At 45.7% G+C, this 17,458-nt stretch overlaps 1 protein-coding gene across 1 annotated transcript in view; it reads left to right on the forward strand.

Moving 5' to 3' along the window:
* The window catches only part of hydin (HYDIN axonemal central pair apparatus protein), a 1,114,396-nt gene that overhangs the window by 357,577 nt on the left and 739,361 nt on the right, over positions 1–17,458 (forward strand). The window contains exon 13 of the mRNA XM_080187991.1: positions 6,598–6,665. Coding sequence (XP_080044117.1) covers positions 6,598–6,665 — 68 coding nt within the window. The remainder of the gene's footprint in view (positions 1–6,597; positions 6,666–17,458) is intronic.

Below are 17,458 nucleotides of genomic sequence, written 5' to 3' on the forward strand. Positions count from 1 at the left end.
GAAACAACAGAGGTCGCATTTTTTTATTCATTCATAGGATTGACACTTTGCTAGCAAGGCTTGCACTTGTTGCCCATTCCTAATTGTCCTGGAGAAGTACTGGTAGGTCACCTTGATCTGCTGGAGTCTAAGTGGCGTGGATACACTCAGTGCTGTTAAATATGTTCCAGATATAGACATAGCTGTGATGAAGGAATTAGTTTCCAAGTCAAGGTGGTGTGTGACTTGAATAGGAAACTTGGAAGCAATGGTAAAAGCAAATCATTGCAGATACTGGAATCTGAAACAAAAACAGAAAATATTGGAAAATCTCAGCAATTCTGACAGCATTTGTAGAGAGAGAGAGAGCAGAGCTAACATTTGAGTTTCGATGGTCCTTTATCCAGTGCATTGGGTGGAATTTTACTAAAAAATGGTAGAGTGCGATTTCCGGCAAGAAAACCAGCATGTTTCACTCCAAAGAAACATGCCAATTTTCTGTCCATGTTCAACCACAGCCTATCACCAAAAATCAAGGCAGCATGTTTCACACCATTATGCAGGAGTGTGGGGCTCAACATGCCAACAAAATCCAGCTGCACTGAGGTACTGCGATCAAATTACCACCTTTAAAGGGTGCCCTGATCATTACATGTATGAATCTCCTCACCAGCCCACCATGGAGGTCCCAGATGCTTCCCTCCACAGCCCTGATGGGAGTCGGCACTTCTGCCCATCTGTCCCCCTGTTCCCCAATCATCAGGCCCTTGCCACCCCACTCACCCATCATCAGCCCATTTCTCCAGCCCCCAGTCATTGGCCCTTCATGCCTTCCCCCCGATCATGCCTCCTCCCTGATCATCAGCCGATTCCTTTCTGTCCCCCCACAGTTATTTCTCTCAGTACTGAATATCTCCTCAAGAACTACTCCACAGTCAGACATCCAAATTTTGAGCGCCCACAAAAGGCAGTTCCAAATCAATTCACCCCACACCCCATGTCACGTGACCAGATTCCTTAAAGGGGCTATGTCCCCATATATACATAATACCCATAGTCATTGGCCCTTTCCACCTCTTTTCCCCACCCACAATTGGAGCTGGCACTCACCTTCCCCCATTGCCATGGCCAGCATCCACAATTTAGGAAAGCTTGATAGATTGGAGAAGAGTATCTGGAAAGGGTATCTTCTCAGTCAGAGTTGCTCGGGAAAATGTCCTTGTAGTCAATTCTTATTGAAAAACAAAGACTGACATTACAGGAAAACCCAAAGCTCCTGAGGTGATGTCAGGATTCAAAGGTGACATGGGGCAATTGGAAACAGCTCATTGGGTGAATGCGTTTAGGTAAGCACAGTTTGTATTTTGTCATCTGTAGCTTGTATGTAAGAACATAATGAAGAGAGACTAAATAGACTGGGTCTGTACTGCCTATGAAGAGAGACTAAATAGACTGGGTCTGTACTCGTTGGAGTTTAGAAGGATGAGAGGGGATCTTATAGAGACAAATAGGATAATGAAGGGGATGGATAGGGTAGAGGTAGAGAGACTTTTCCTGCTCAAAAAAGACAGTAGGACTAGGGGGCACAGCCTCAAGATAAAGGGGGGCGGTTTAGAACGGAGTTGAGGAGGAACTTCTTCACTCAAAGGGTGGTGAATCTCTGGAATTCTCTGCCCGTTGAAGTGGTGGAGGCTGCCTCGCTAAATATTTTTAAGACGCGGGTTGATGGGTTTTTGATAAGAGAGGGGATTAAGGATTATGGGGAGAGGGCGGGAAAGTGGAACTGAGCCACGACAGATCAGCCATGATCTTATTGAATGGCGGGGCAGGCTCGAAGGGCTAGATGGCCTACTCCTGCTCCTATTTCTTATGTTCTTATGATAGCAGGACTAGAGGACACAGCCTCAAGATAAGGGGGGCAGTTTAGATCAGAGTTGAGGAGGAACTTCTTCACTCAAAGGGTGGTGAATCTCTGGGATTCTCTGCCTGTTGAAGTGGTGGAGGCTACCTCGCTAAATATATTTAAGTCACGGGTAGATAGGTTTCTGATAGACAGGGGAATTAAGAGTTATGGGGAGAAAGCGGGAAAGTGGAACTGATCCACTTCAGATCAGCCATGATCTTATTGAATGGCGGGGCAGGCTCGAAGGGCTAGATGGCCGACTCCTGCTCCTATTTCTTATGTTCTTATAAGAACTTGGAGCAGGAGTAGGCCATCTGGCCCTTCGAGCCTGGTCCACCATTCAATAAGATCATCACTGATCTTCTTGTGGACTCAGCTCCACTTACCCGCCTGCTCATCATAACCCTTAATTCCTTTACTGTTTGAAAATTTATCGATTCTTTCCTTAAAAAAAAACGAAATGAGGTAGTCTCAACTGCGCCACTGGGCAGGGATTCCACAGATTCACAAACCTTTGTGCGAAGAATTTCGTCCTCAACTCAATCCTAAATTTGCTCCCCTTTATTTTGAGGCCATGCTCTCTAGTTCTAGTTTCACCCGCTAGTGGCAACATCCTCCCTGCTTCTATCTTATCTATTCCCTTCATAATCTTATATGTTTCTATAAGATCTCGCCTCATTCTTCTGAATTCCAATGAGTATAATCCCAGTCTACTCAGTGTCTCCTCATAAGCCAACCCTCTCAACTCTGGAATCAACCTAGTGAACATCCTCTGCAGCCCTCTCCAATTCCAGTATATCCTTTCTCAAGTAAGGAGACCAAAACTTATACACAGCACTCCAGGTGTGACTTCACCAGCAACATAACCTCACTGTTTTTAAACTCTAATCCTTTAGCAACGAAGGACAAAATTCCATCTGCCTTCTTAATTATCTGTTGCACCTGCAAACCAACTTTATGTGATTCATGCGCAGGGACACACAAGTCCCTCTGCACAGCAGCATGCTGCAATTTTTTTACCATTTAAATAATTTTGCTGTTATTCCTACCAAATGGATGACCTCACATTTACCAAACTGTACTCCATCTGCCATACCCTTGCCCACTCACTTGGACTATCTATATCCATTTGCAGACTTTCAGTGTCCTCTGCACACTTTGCTCTGCCACTCATCTTAGTGTCCTCTGTGAATTTTGACACACTACACTTGGTCCCCAACTCCAAATGATTTTTGTAAATTGTAAACAATTGAAGTCCCAACTCTGATCCCTGTGGCACACCACTAGTCACTGATCGCCAAACAGAAAAACACTTATTTACCCCGACTCTTTGCTTTCTATTAACCCAATCCTCTATTCATGCTAATAAATTACCTATAATAATATGCATGGCACCTTGTCAAATGCCTTCTGGAAATCCAGATACATCACATCCACAGGTTCCCCATTGTCCACTACGCACATTGTGTTCTCAAAGAACGTCAAGATGTTAAATGGCATCCAATCTGCCCTCCCTAGTTCTTATAAAGGATTACAAGACAGTATTTCAAGGAGCTCTCCCCAGTCGCCTGGCCAATATTTATCTCTCAGTCAACACCACTGAAACATTTACCTGGTTACTATCACATTGTTGATAGAGGTACCTAGCTGCGCACAAATCAGCTGCTGTACTCTTTACATTACAACAGTGACTACAGTTCATACTTCATTGACTGCAAAATGCTTTGGGATATTCTGAGGTCTCAAAAGACATTATGTGAATGCATTTTTAAAAATTCGCCTTTTACTAGTTCAAACCTGGCCGCTTTTCATATTATCATGATTTATTCCGGTCAGGGTTCCTGACCAACCTTTTTCAATTCAATTCCAGTCTTACGAGTTCACTTCTCAATTGCCTCCTTTCAAACCTGAAATGCTTTTGTTTTCCAAGTCGTTTCTTATAGTTCAGAATCAGTATTATGGCTCAATCAATTTTTCTTGCTTTTCAAAATTATACATACTGAAATTAAATGAGCTGAAGTTTCACAGCATCCCTGAAGGCAAGGAGGGAGGCACCGAAAGTACTGAGATAAAAGCAAAATACTTTGGATGCTGGAATCTGAAACAAAAACAGAAAATGCTGGAAATTCTAAGCAAGTCTGCCAGTATCTGTGAAGAGAGAATAGATGTAGAGATGCTGGCGTTAGACTGGGGTAAACACAGTAAGAAGTCTCACAACACCAGGTTTAAGTCCAACCAGTTTATTTAATCGTAATCCCACAAGCTTTCGGAAACTGTGTTCCTTTGTCAGGTCTGTGGAAGGTTTGTGAACCTTCCACACACTATCAAATAAACTGATTGGACTTAAACCTGGTGTTGTGAGACTTCTTACTGAGAGAGAATAGAGCCAGCATTTCAAGTCAGTGTAGGAGGCTGGAGAAACATAGCGCCATTATTCTCATGCTATGCCGATGGTAGCCATGATTTGGAAATGCTACCATTGAACTGTGGTAAGCACAGTAAGAAGTCTCACAGCACCAGGTGAAAGAGCAACAGGTTTATTTGGTAGCACAAGCTTTCAGAGTCTTGCTGCTTCTTCAGGTGAGTGAGGATTTGTGGTCACAACAGGGCATTTACAGATACAAATGCAATTTACAAGATAATGGTTGGAATGTGAGTTTTTAACATGTAATCAAGTCTTAAAGGTACAGACAATGTGAGTGGAGAGAGGGCCAAGCACAGGTTAAAGAGGTGTGTATTGGTCTCCAGCCAGGACAGTTTGTGAGATTTTGCAAGCCTTGGCAAAGCAGTTAGCATAATTAAGGACACCATGCACCCCGCGCATTCTCTCTTCCACCTTCTTCCTTCAGGAAAAAGATACAAAAGTCTGAGGTCACATACCAACTGACTCAAGAACAGCTTCTTTCCTGCTGCTGTCGGACTTTTGAATGAACTTACCTTGCAATAAGTTGATCTTTCTCCACACCCTAGCTATGACTGTAACACTACATTCTGCACTCGCTCGTTTCCTTCTCTATGAACAGTATGTTTTGGCTGTATAGCGCAAGAAACAATACTTTTCACTGTTTGTTAATATATGTGACAATAATAAATCAAATCAAATCAAAATGTATGGGAAGTGAGTGGGAGTGGGATGTGAGGAACAGATTATCTACCGGGGATACCATCGCAATTGGGCATACATGGGGCTTACCATGAGAAGTGTTGGGACCCAGGGTGATGGCTGTGAGGGAGATCTCTGTGAAGGTGTAAAAGGTGCGTTAACGGTTGTAATGGGAAACAGGAGGAGGCAGACATCCTGGCTGCACAAAGTTCATTTCTTGGAAGTCGGTCATCTTCTTTCGTCACTGGAGCCCTGTCCTCTGATGGAGCGAGCCAGCACTCACTATCACAGCCATAGCCCCCCAGGTGAGGATGGTGACCTTGTTTGCTGGACGTCTGGCCAATTGTGGGTAGAGGATGTGAGATCTCTGCTTGGCACCATCCAGAAGTATGTGAGGGCTCCCTCCATGATAGTGCAGAAGGAGGCCATTTCACTCATTGAGTCTGCACTGACAGAAATCGCACCCAGCCCTTATCCCTTTAACCCCATGTATTTACCGCTACCCCCCGACCGCTAACTTACCTCCATCTCATTCCCATGTTTAATGGAGCAGAGAGAAACTGACTTACTTCCAGGAGATGAGATAACAATTTAATTATTTTAATGAAAGCAGCAGCCCTTGAGTTATCAGCTTTTCAGGTTTAATGGTGCTGCTGGGTTTCCCTGGCCTCTAGAAATATGGCAACTGAAAGGATGTGACAGCTTTGGAGAAAATCTAAGTGTCTTTACAGCATTGCTTTGGGCCAGAAGCACCAGGAATGCTACCCTGCCCCAAGCCCCACAGACCTCTTCAAAACAAAATCTTCAGGATTAGATCTCAGACCTGTCTGCTTCCTAGTCCTCCACACCTGACTGGAAGCTGCGCCTGTCAATCAGGCTGACAACTGTGCAGCAAACACGATAGGATTAAATCCATAGATGGGAAACTACAGGCAGAATTTTTCTGTCCTGCCCACCATAAGAATCATAGTGGGCAGGACATGGACCACGCAAAGGTCCGTTGACCTTGGGTGGAATTTTCCAGTCTTGAGGTGAGCGTGACCAGAAAATCCCACCCTATTAGTCAGGACAGCTTATAAATAGATGGATACAATGATATTTTGTCATGCTGCTAAATTGACATGTTTCAACTGCCTTCATTGGAAAGTAGCAACCTGATTAGTGGCTGAAATACACAACCTTATAACATGGTTCTGATTATTTAATTCCTGTTTTAAAAACAAAAACTACTTTTCTGGAGGCAGTGTTAGGATTGATACAGTGTCATGTGGCTTTAAGTGACTCTTCTTTTAAATTCATCTAATATCTCCTTTGATTTGGTTTCCAAGGGTAATTCTGTAAGAACTTTGATGTAATATGTTGACTCTGAGTACAGTTTCAGTCAGAAACACTCTGATGCTCCATTATAATTGGAAAGAAATTTCCCACATCGTTTCACTGCTCATGTATTGACATGTTCACCTTGAATTGCATTCATTATCATTGAAAGTTGCTGAGTTTAGGTATTGGACTGCTGAAAATTATTCTCTTAGTGACCTCTTTGCAGATGCATTGCTAATTGTTCCAGCCCACTGCTGTTTAAAACATGCTGATAACTACTTGTTCTCTGCAGGGGATGTGTCATTGGACCCACATTTCACTTCAATGTGCCTGTGTTGAACTTTGGGGAAGTCTCCTTTGGTGAGTATGTAATATGTTAGTGTCCCATAATGACTATTATGTAATAGTAAGGAGATTCAAAAGTACTTAATATGTCCTGTGCTATTTTATAATGGGATATTAAGTTGCTGTTCACCTAGACTTTCAAATTTATGTCTATTTAAATACCCTGTACCAAAAATATTTTCTGATACATTTCCTTACTTCCATCCCACGCCTATCAGGCAGATTGGCTCAGAAGGTACTTCATTGCCACATTGGCATTCTGCAAGTTTTGTATCTTTGTTTGGCTTTCTTTGAGTTAATAATAGACTGAGAGTCTGGCGGTGACTTGTATATGCTGGGCTCCAGCAACATAAGATTGATTCTTTTGGCAAGGCTGGCAGAGATGATATTTTCAGTAAAATACTTAGTGACAGATAATTAGACAACACCCATTTATATTCAAATTTATGATCATTTGGTGGGCACCAGCCATTAATAATAACTCTACTTTATGAAACGGTTGATTGATTATTTAGTGTATTGTTACTGACAAGCCATCTGTGTAGGGTTTAAATTGAAGTTTGAATTTGACACAGTTCAATCCTTTATAAAGCTGGACAAATTGATCTATTAGAAGAGGTATTGTTGGATTGACTTAGATTAGTTGTGGCTGAGCTGAATACTAATGTAAGAGATCCTTGTTCTTTAAAGTTCATTCAGAAAACATAAACAATGCCTTCTTGATTATTCAATTTTTTTGCTGCATAAATGGGAATGACCTTTGGCTCAGTGGACTAAATCACCTGGAACATAGATCTTTCAGTTAATTAGATGATTTCCCCACTGATATTAGCATATGTCCAAGAAGAGTGAAGCATGTCATCTGTGAACCTCCTTAAAGGCAATTAATTATTAAGGACACTTTTGATTTCCTTCACCATAAGCTTTATGTCAGGGTGTCTAATTGATAATGGCCCAAGCAGGCCAAATCCAAAGATCTCTGGTTCTTTATTACTCAGTATAAAGACAAACATGATGCTGTCTGATACAGAAACAAGAGTTTGGTGCTTGAATTTTGTGAGGCAGGTAGTCTTTCTGCTAAGGCATGCACTGATTTCCAGTGCCATCTTACAGAGGCAAGAGAAGATTGAAGAAATATGATAAAAATTGTCTTTCTCTGAGGCACTGGTGGAGGAGGATTGTTTGTATAGCACATAGCTGATTTATTGTTTCTCAGTTCTAAAAAAGTAAAACAAATCTGTTTAAGGATTTTGACAGGAGGTCTAGATAATGCTGACCTAGTGAATTAATTGCCTAATGAGTGCAGTGTCTAAATTGTCTCTCATCTGGGGCCTTGTCAGATCAGAATTTGAAATTGAACTATAACAGTGAGCATATCAAGCAATCAAAGATTTTTGTGTCTACTCTAGTACTCTGCATTTCACTGTTTGAACAAAGAACAAAAACAGTCCGGGAAACAGGGCAAACGAGCCAGCACCGCCATTTTAATTTGGAGTTCAACATTCTGGAATTGGTACTGTGAATTCCCCAACCTTTGCAGGGGAGGTGGAGTGTTAGTTGTCTGAATGACTTGCTGATTGTATATTGTAAAATACAGCAAATTTCCTCTTCAAGAGAATGTGTGTGGGATTTTCCTCCCCCACCTGCCTCGTGTTTTTGGCAGGCAGGATTGATGACGGGGTAGAGAATCAAACGGGAATCCCAAAATAGCAATTATGCTAATTGGATTCCCCTGCTCGATTGTCTCCCCTCTCCCCTGCCAATGACGTAACAGGATTCCCACTATGAAGAGATGGGAACTCTATTTGCATATGATTAGCAAACCTTCCCACTGTCATATTCCCCCCACTGGAAATTTCCACCTTAGTGACGTCAGATTGGAGGAATTTACAAAAGGTTCTTAAAAATGGGAACTGGTGAACAGAAACTGCCAGGGGCAGACAGGAAGAGAGTCATGCAATTTGGATTTGAAAACCAAAGAACAGAGTACTTAGTAAGTGGCAAAGAGCTAGAAATAGTGGAGATCCAAAGTCTTAGGGTGCAGGTACATAGATCATTTAAAAGCCAAAAACAGATACAGAAAATAATTTTTAAAAAGGCCATTGGAATGCTGGTCTTTAGGTCTAAAGGACTGGAATACGAGGAAATAGAAGTTCTGTTTCAGCCGTACAAAAGTTAGACCATACCTGGAATACTATGAAAGGTTTTGGGCAACACACCTGAGAAGCCTTTGGATAAGTACAGTTTAGGTTTACTAGAATGATCCCTGTACTCCAAAGGTTAAATTACAAAGAAAGATTATGCAAACTAGGACAAATCAAATTGATGGAAATCTGAAATAAATACTCAAGATACTGTAAATACTTAGCAAGTCAGGAAGCACCTCTGGAAGGGGAAACAGGGTTAATATTTTCAAGCTGATGACCTTTAATAGAATTTGGAAAAGTTAGAAATGTAGGAATGGGTGGATAAAGAACAAAAGGGAGGGTCTGGATTAATGTGGTGCAAAGACTTGCTAAAGCTTGTTTAAATCTATTGCATTTTTAACTTTTTCCATTTCTGATGAAAAAAATCATTGAATTGAAATGTTAACTCTGCAAAAATTTGGTAAAGACAGGCATGAGACAAGTCGTGTGATCTGCACCCATTTCTGCGCCGGTACACACTTTACCAAGGCCAAAAAATCAGCGCGACCAGCAACCCACCCAAAACAGGTGCGGCATAAATTTAAACAATTCTGCATGTATTTTAATCCACTTAATGAGCTGCATGCCTCACTTTACCAGCACGTCTGCTTTTACCAATCCAGAATCGGACTGGATCAAACATGCTCAATAAAAGTCCCATTCTGGCGGTCTATTAGTGAGGGTTATTGAGGAGGTAAGTGCCTACTGTCGGATGGTTCCATGCAGCTTACAGGAGGTCCTTTCATACCGGCCATGTTTCAGGTTGGGAGAGTTCTGCAAGTGTGTAGAGGAGTGGGCGCTGTTGCTCAGTAGGGTGTCCGATGTCTGATTTGCAGCACGAAGCGGTCTTAGCATTAACTTCGGGTCTTAGGGGATGTTCTGGGTCCTCCTGCATGCATGCAGCACTCTTCCAGTTGGGGGATATGCTGGAAGCCCTTTGAAATAACGGTGCTGGAGAAAGAGGGAGTGGAGACCCTGGCAGTTCCACACATGAGTGTCGTTTGAGCAAATATCAGACACCATGTGCTGCTGAGGCTCTGGTTCCGAAAGGAGACAATGCAACACCTGTGCCACTTGTTGCAGGACCTGCCATCTCGGGATGAGAAGTGCGGGGGGGGGGCATCGGGGCATCCACTCTTGGTGGCTTTCAAATTGATGAGCGCTGTGAACTTTTATGCCACTGGCTCCTTCCAGACCTCCAGTGAATGGGCCATGTTCTCAAGGACTGCTGCTGTAGCACGTTGTGTCTGAATGCTGTCTGCTGGGTCTTCTGCAAGCTCTGATTCTGTTGAGTCCCTCAGCTGCGGCCCTTTTGAGTCCCTCAGCTGTGGCCCGTTGAGATTCAGCTATCACTTGGAGCCTGCCACTCATGGTGACGGATCCCTGTCCCAGTCTTTTCATCAGGGATGCTACCCTTGCAGAGTTGGTCTGGGAACCATGTACGACAGGCAACAACTGGTCCGCCTGAAAGCTTTGGGTTGCCTCCCAACAGCCTCGCAGTCGGTCCAGCTTGGCCGTCTCTCTCCTGCATTCCCTGGCTCTCTTGCTGCATCTTCAGCAGTTGAGGGAGAAGTGATCTCAAAGGCCCAGCATGTAGCCTGGGATCAGCTGAGTCCTTGCCTCCAGCAGGCCCTCACATGGCAGAGGCCTCGGATGTTCCCTCTTCCATCCGATGTACATCATCAGATGTGTCATGCTCATCAGAGGGTGACCCAGAAGCTTCATCAGTAACTGGACCCTCCAATGTGAGAGTGTCTGGGATGGTGAGTTGTGAGGTGGAAGTTGATGTCAAAAGGTGCCACCCTCGGAGATCCCTTCACCTGCTTCCTCCAAGGACTTCTTGGAGCTGTCAGCCTCAGGATGCTTGGTTGTTGCTGGCGGCGATGCCGAGTTTTTCAAGTTTCCTGTTCTTGGTGTGCATGTAGGTGGTGTAGTTTCTTTGTCTCATCTGCTTGGCAGAGTTTCGCAGTTGGTCTGCATCCTGAGCACAAGTTGAGAATATGTATTCCATTTTAGTTTCCAGGGTGCGGCGTTTGCTGTAAAGCTGGTGGTACAGCCTCAGGATGGACAGGAGCTGCAGTTAGAGGCCTCGAGTCTAGATGGCCCAGGTGCATCCAGATCTCTTTCTGCAACACAAAACATAAGGTTAAGTGCAAGGGAGAGAGAGGAATCTGGGATGCCAAACTGTTGCTTGACATTTCTCCATTTAACATAGAACAAAACACAGTAATTTACATCATAGGAACAGACCCTTCAGCTCTCCAAGCCTGCAGCGACCATGCTGCCCATCTGAATTGTAACCCCCTACCCTTCTGGGAACCATATGCCTCTATTCCCATCCCATTCATGTATTTGTCAAAATGCACCTTAAAGTCACTATCATATCCACGACCTCCCGTGGCAGGGTGTTCCAGACACCCACCACCCTCTATGTCAATAAACATGCGTCGTACATTTCTTTTAAACCTTTCCCCTTGCACATTAAACCTATGTCCTCTAGTAATTGCTTCAAATTGAATGGAGGATTGACAGGTGCTCACTGTTTGACTCCAGCCCGATCATGCTGTCGTTGACAGCTCAGATGTCTACCACTCTGGACAGCTCCAGTGCCCGCTCCTCAAAGGGAGTGAGGCCCCAGAGGTCAGGTCACACCCCCTGTCTTCACCTTCTTGCGAGTGTTATGGGCAGTCTTCTTTTGTGGGGACAGAAGGAGCCATGATGGTGTGATTCCTGCAGAGTCTCAGGGGGTGGCCTTCAGAGGGCAAGTGCCTTGATACTCTTTGGGGGGGGGGGTGTGACGAAGGAGCTGCTTGGGGATCAGGGGCTGGAAACGTGCAGGGTGCTGGGCGTGTAGGGATCTGGGGATGATTTGGGGTTAAGGTGGGGGCCATTGACCTTTTTGCAGCACTGCTTCCCGGTTTTGGGGGCCAGTGCCATGCACTAACCGAGGTGGCAACTGCCTCCCAGGCCACTTTGCTGTCACTTCCCCTGAGTCTCTGTCCTGCTGGGGGTGTGGAAGATGATGCCCCGCTTTGCCTCAACAGCATCCAGCGACCTGCTGAGTTTGGCTTCTGCAAATCTGGGTGCTGACCTCTTTGCTATTTTTTCCTGCACTGCCTGTCTGCCTGTCCATCCTTGGGGTTTTTATGGAGCTGTCCCTTGTTAGAGCAGATCAGCTGCAGGCAAATTTGGGAGAACATTCTAGCAAGTTAAATGCAGTTCACTTGTTAGCATTGAGGGGAAGGCAAGTGAGCACTTGCAGGAGTGCTGATGGGGGAGTGGGGGATCTGTGCCTCTCTGATGATTGGAGGCAGGGAAGAGAGAGGGAGGTGTCAGATAACTATTGGAGCCAGGGGGAAATGGAGGCTATGTACTGGTGAGTCCAGGATGGGAAGGAGGGGGGTCCACTGCCACTCTGCCTGTGATCTGTGAGGGGGAGGGGGCATTGCCACTCTGCCTGCGATTGATGGGGGGAGGGGGCCGGTGCAGAGGGACCTCAGGGTCCTTGTGCATGAGTCGCAAAAACCCAGCCTGCAGGTGCAGCAGGTGGTCAGGAAGGCGAATGGGATGCTGGCCTTCATAGCGAGGGGGATTGAATATAAAAGTAGGGATGTCTTGCTGCGGCTGTATAGGGCATTGGTGAGGCCGCAGCTGGAGTACTGTGTGTAGTTTTGATCGCCGCACTTATGCAAGGATATTTTGGCCTTGGAGGGAGTGCAGAGGAGGTTTACTAGGCTGATACCGGAGTTGAGGGGGTTGAGCTATGAGGAGAGGCTGAATAAACTAGGCTTGCACTCGTTAGAGTTTAGAAGAATGAGGGGAGATCTCATTGAGACACATAAGATGATGAATGGAATGGATAGGATAGAGGTGGAGAGACTCTTCCCGCTCAGAAAGGACAGTAGGACTAGGGGGCACAGCCTCAAGATAAAGGGGGGGTGGTTTAGAACGGAGTTGAGGAGGAACTTCTTCACTCAAAGGGTGGTGAATCTCTGGAATTCTCTGCCCGTTGAAGTGGTGGAGGCTGCCTCGCTAAATATATTTAAGACGCGGGTTGATGGGTTTTTGATAAGCGAGGGGATTAAGGGTTATGGGGAGAGGGCGGGAAAGTGGAACTGAGCAGCGACAGATCAGCCATGATCTTATTGAATGGCGGGGCAGGCTCGAAGGGCTAGATGGCCTACTCCTGCTCCTATTTCTTATGTTCGTATGTTATGTTCTTACGTAATGGTCTGGGTGGCAGAGGATGAGGAGATAAGGGTGTTATTAACGTTGCTGGGGGGAGGGGGGATCCAGTGTCCTTGGAGGCCAGGAGGAGGCATTATCTGGTCTAGGAACGATGTGACAGGGAAGCAGCATTATGTTTCTTTCTCACATGCGCAGTTGAAGTCTGATCGAAGGGTTTCGGGTCGGTTAAGCCCTGCCCATAGGCTTTGGCAGCGAGAATCAGACTCATGACTCACTGAAAATTTTGCTGGCAGAGTGCTTTTGGGGGGGCCTGAAAATGGGCCCAAAACACAGATCTGAAACTCTCCCAGTTTCAAGTTCATCCAATACTTAGACAAAAAATGGTAAAATACCAGCCTCTGTTTTTCTTTTCAAGATGCTGCCTGACCTGCTGAGTACTTCCAGCTCCATCTGTTTCTATGTCAGATTTCCAGCTTCCATTGTACCTCATATTCATATCAGAGAATTTAACAGAAAAATTTGTCATGAACTGAATACATCACAATTTATGCTTCAATTAACTCACAAACCCTTACCACTGCAGTGAGTATTTGTGTAAGGAATATAATTTGCACTCAGTTTGCTCAGAGTTCATATTCCAGAATTCCAATATAAATGAGGCATTAAACTGATTAGGTTTTATATCCGAGCTTGCTTGATTTATGAGTTCCTCACACATGTGAAACAGCCTAATAACTCACCATCATCAGTGTGATCTATTATATTATCTACAGATTGCTTGCAGTTTATAAAAGACCCCCGCATTTCAATTAAAATGTTCACCTTCATCTAAGCAGTGCTTTCAACAGCTAGGAAATTATCATCATTTCATATTTCTCCTAATCTCAGTTTCATTAGAAGAAGAAAATATGCCGGTATTTGTCAATGCACAAATGTTTGGGTTGACAGAATTCAATTAAGTACTTATTGAAATACTGTTCAGCATTTTCTCTAACTTTGTTTTCTCTTGTGCAAATTTTATTTGCTTACACTGGGAACTGTTCTCTTTAATCCCCCTTCTTTGACAATCCTAATCTTCACTGCAGTCAGTTTTAGCCAATTATGAAGCTTGTGGGGGCAATCTTACCACCCTGTAATGCCCATCAACCAGCATGGTGGGCTGGTAAGATAGTGCACGAGACAAAGAATCAGATTTGCGCCCTTTACCAAATGGTTTATTATCTTGCCAGGGTACAGGACCTATTAGCATGAATTTGAATGTATTTCCATGTGATTAGCAAGGTTGGCATGCTACTGTCCCCCTTCTCAGAATCTGATCACTTGGCTTGACCTCATGCTTGCGCAAATCAGTACTGCTTTACAAATGTCTGGGACAGACAGGCAGTAGCGAAGAGGAGCGAGAAGGTGAGTATTGGGGTTCAAGGGTGGGGTCTCAGCTGCTGCTATGGTACAGGTTGAGATAGAGGGTTTGCATGGGTGCAGGTGTTTGGGAGGGCTCCTGCCAGGTCAGGAGTTCGTGCTGGTTTGGGGATTGTGCTGTGTGCATTCTCCCTGACTGCTGTTGCCTGCTGCACAGTCTGTTTTAATCCTAATACGGTGGACAAATAACTGCAAGTAGACGTCTTGTTAGTACAACCAATATTTATTTAAACTCACACAATCAATAATCACCCACCCGACCAACAATAAGTTATCTTATAGAAAATACTAGAATTCAAGTCCAATACAAGAACTTGACTTAACTTTGCATAACTGGCAAATACCCAGATATTGGCCTTTATGTGTGCATCAGTCTTGGTCATCCTCTGCTTAGTCTGGTCCTTTGGTCTGGCCTGGCATTCTGGCTCTGGCCTTCCTTCCTTCTTTCTTGGGTGTGGTGGTTCTCCTCATGCTGATTGTTGCTGGCGATGGTCACCGTTGTTGTAGCTTGTTCATGGGGTCAGAGAGAGAGAGAGATCCCTGGTCGCGCAGCACCCTTTATCTCCCGTTGGGTTTCATGCCTCTTTTGGTCATTGCCAATCAATCGATCAGGACTTGATCTCCCTGATCGATAAGAGTCCAATCAGGTGCTGCCACACCGATCTCTGGGTGTATCCCCAACGACCATGCCTGTAGACGCTGGAGGCACATAGGTCACATACCTCCCTCCTAAATAAGGGGTTATAGTGCCCTTATGTCTGGTACACAATCCAATGTGACCAGAAAGTCTCTTTCATCCTGGAGTTTATGTTTGTCTCTGTCTTTAAACTGCAGCCTGTCGTTCTAGTTCTTGCCCAATTGCCCCAGAGTGCTTTACAAATCACCATTTTAGATGACCTGTTTGGCCACATTGCTGAGCTCCCTACCTCCTTTCGAGTGGTTGCTTATGAGGGCAACTACCAACCCCACTGATGTCACCACGGTCACTCTCCATTTGTTTGCTGGATAGATTCTGTGGTTAATCACAAATACCCCATCCTAGGCCCCTCTAACAGTAACAAGCAGCAGCTCTGTTAGCTGCTGCCGCAATCAAGGCAGTTCAGCTGGTGTTACAGGGCTCATGGATTCTGCAGTGCTGCCTTAGATTGGAATCCATTTCATCCTAGTCACGAGGCTGCCCCTCCCCGTCTGTCTCAACTGTTAGCCATTCCTGGAAGCCACTGCAGCAGACATGCAGATGGGTATACTCATGTGTATGATGCAAGAGTGTCACAGATACCCACAAGTCCCCCATATTCGGCATGGCGATGATGTGGCAATAGTCGGCAGCTCATTGAGGTGGTGCATGGCACCGAGGATGGTGTCAGGTTCCCAGTGTCCAGACTCTGGTTGCTGGGAGGGAGTGAGGGGCTTTGGATGAATACTTTATTGACTGCCTCTGTCCCTCTCTCTTTCTCTCTTTTTCTCTGTTCTTTCCACTCCAAATCCATAGATAATATGGATTTTGTAATCAAGCCCATTGAACTGAATGTCCTCCTTGTGGCTGTGGAAGAGGCGGTGGAGGAGTGAGGCATGCGGCCGTGGCAAGGCCAGCCTAGACCAGAGGCTGCAGCAGGTGGAGAGGAGACTGTCAGTTGGGGCCAGGAGATGGGTGCCCATTGGCCCCAGATGAGGGATGGAGGATGTCAGAGATAGGGACCCCATGCTACAGGAATGTGTGTTCTTCGAAGATTTGTTGTTGTGTGCTACCACAGACTGCATCTCTCAGCAAGAAGACAGTTTGGCACCTATGCCATGTGCATGCACACCTCATGGGACAGAAGGACACCCACTCCCAGTGGCAGTGAAGGTCACGGCGGCTCTCAACTGGATCCTTCCAGGCCACCAACGGGGACATTTCTGGCATTGCCCAGTCCTGCATGCACCAGTGCATCTGTGAGGTAATGGATGCCCTGTACGCCTGGGCAGGTAACTATATAAACTTTGACATGGGCCAGCCCCAGCAGGAAGTCCGGTCTACAGTCTTTGTTACCATCGCCGGCATACCCAATGTGCAGGAGCCCAACAACAGCATGCATGTCACCACGCGTAGCCCATTCCCTCAAGGGGTCTGGTATGTGAACAGGTAGGTGTTCCAGTTCCTGATATTTACTTAGTGTGCAACACCACCTGAACATCATGCATGTGTGTGCATGGCACCCAGACAGTGTGCACAACAGCTAGATCTTGCAAAGCTCTGACATCCCCGGGGTCTTCAAAGATCAGCTGAGGCTGCCGGGATGGCTTGTGTGGGCCAAGGGCTACCTGTTGAGGTCTTGGCTGATGACACCAGTGCAGAGGCCAGAGACTGAGGCGGAGACACATTACAATGAGGCCCATGCCACCACCCGGTCCCGGTGTATCGGGCAACTAAAGATGCGGTTCTGTCACCTGAACCACTCTGGCAGGGTGCTCCAGTACAGCCCCCTGCTTTAACGTGGTCTGCTGTGTACTCCATAACTTGGTGTAACAGCAGGGAGACTTCCTGGAGGAGGAGGAGGACTGTGCTGATACCCTTGGCAGGAGGGGAAGAAGTAGTAGGCCCAGGAGGATGTGGAGAAAGATGCTGGATAGTAGGCAGTGGATGGAGGACATGTGGTGGCAAGGGTGCGACAGGCAGGGAGATGAGGGAGGCCCTCATCTTACAAGGTTTACCGATTAGGAGGCATGGTGTACCATTCTCCAAATCCGCACATGCTCACACCACCAACACTCATCCATTTCCCTGCCCCTCCTCCCGCCATAGGTTCTGTTGTCATCACGTTAGGGCAATGGGCTTGGGTTGGCTGTGTTACTGAGTTAGTGATCCATGCAGGAGGGTGATGAAAACTCACTCTGTGGCATGCTGTGATGCAGCCCCAGTGCTACACAAGCCTGGCTCCTACTTTTTCTCTGACTGCTGGCTGGCACCTGGGCCCATGTCAGCTGAGGGTTGAGGTCACTACCATATGGCCCAATGACCTAGAGGTGGGTTGG

The sequence above is a fragment of the Carcharhinus amblyrhynchos genome, chromosome 4 (assembly GCF_965287045.1).
Source record: "Carcharhinus amblyrhynchos chromosome 4, sCarAmb.v2.hapA, whole genome shotgun sequence".
Lineage (NCBI taxonomy): Eukaryota > Metazoa > Chordata > Chondrichthyes > Carcharhiniformes > Carcharhinidae > Carcharhinus > Carcharhinus amblyrhynchos.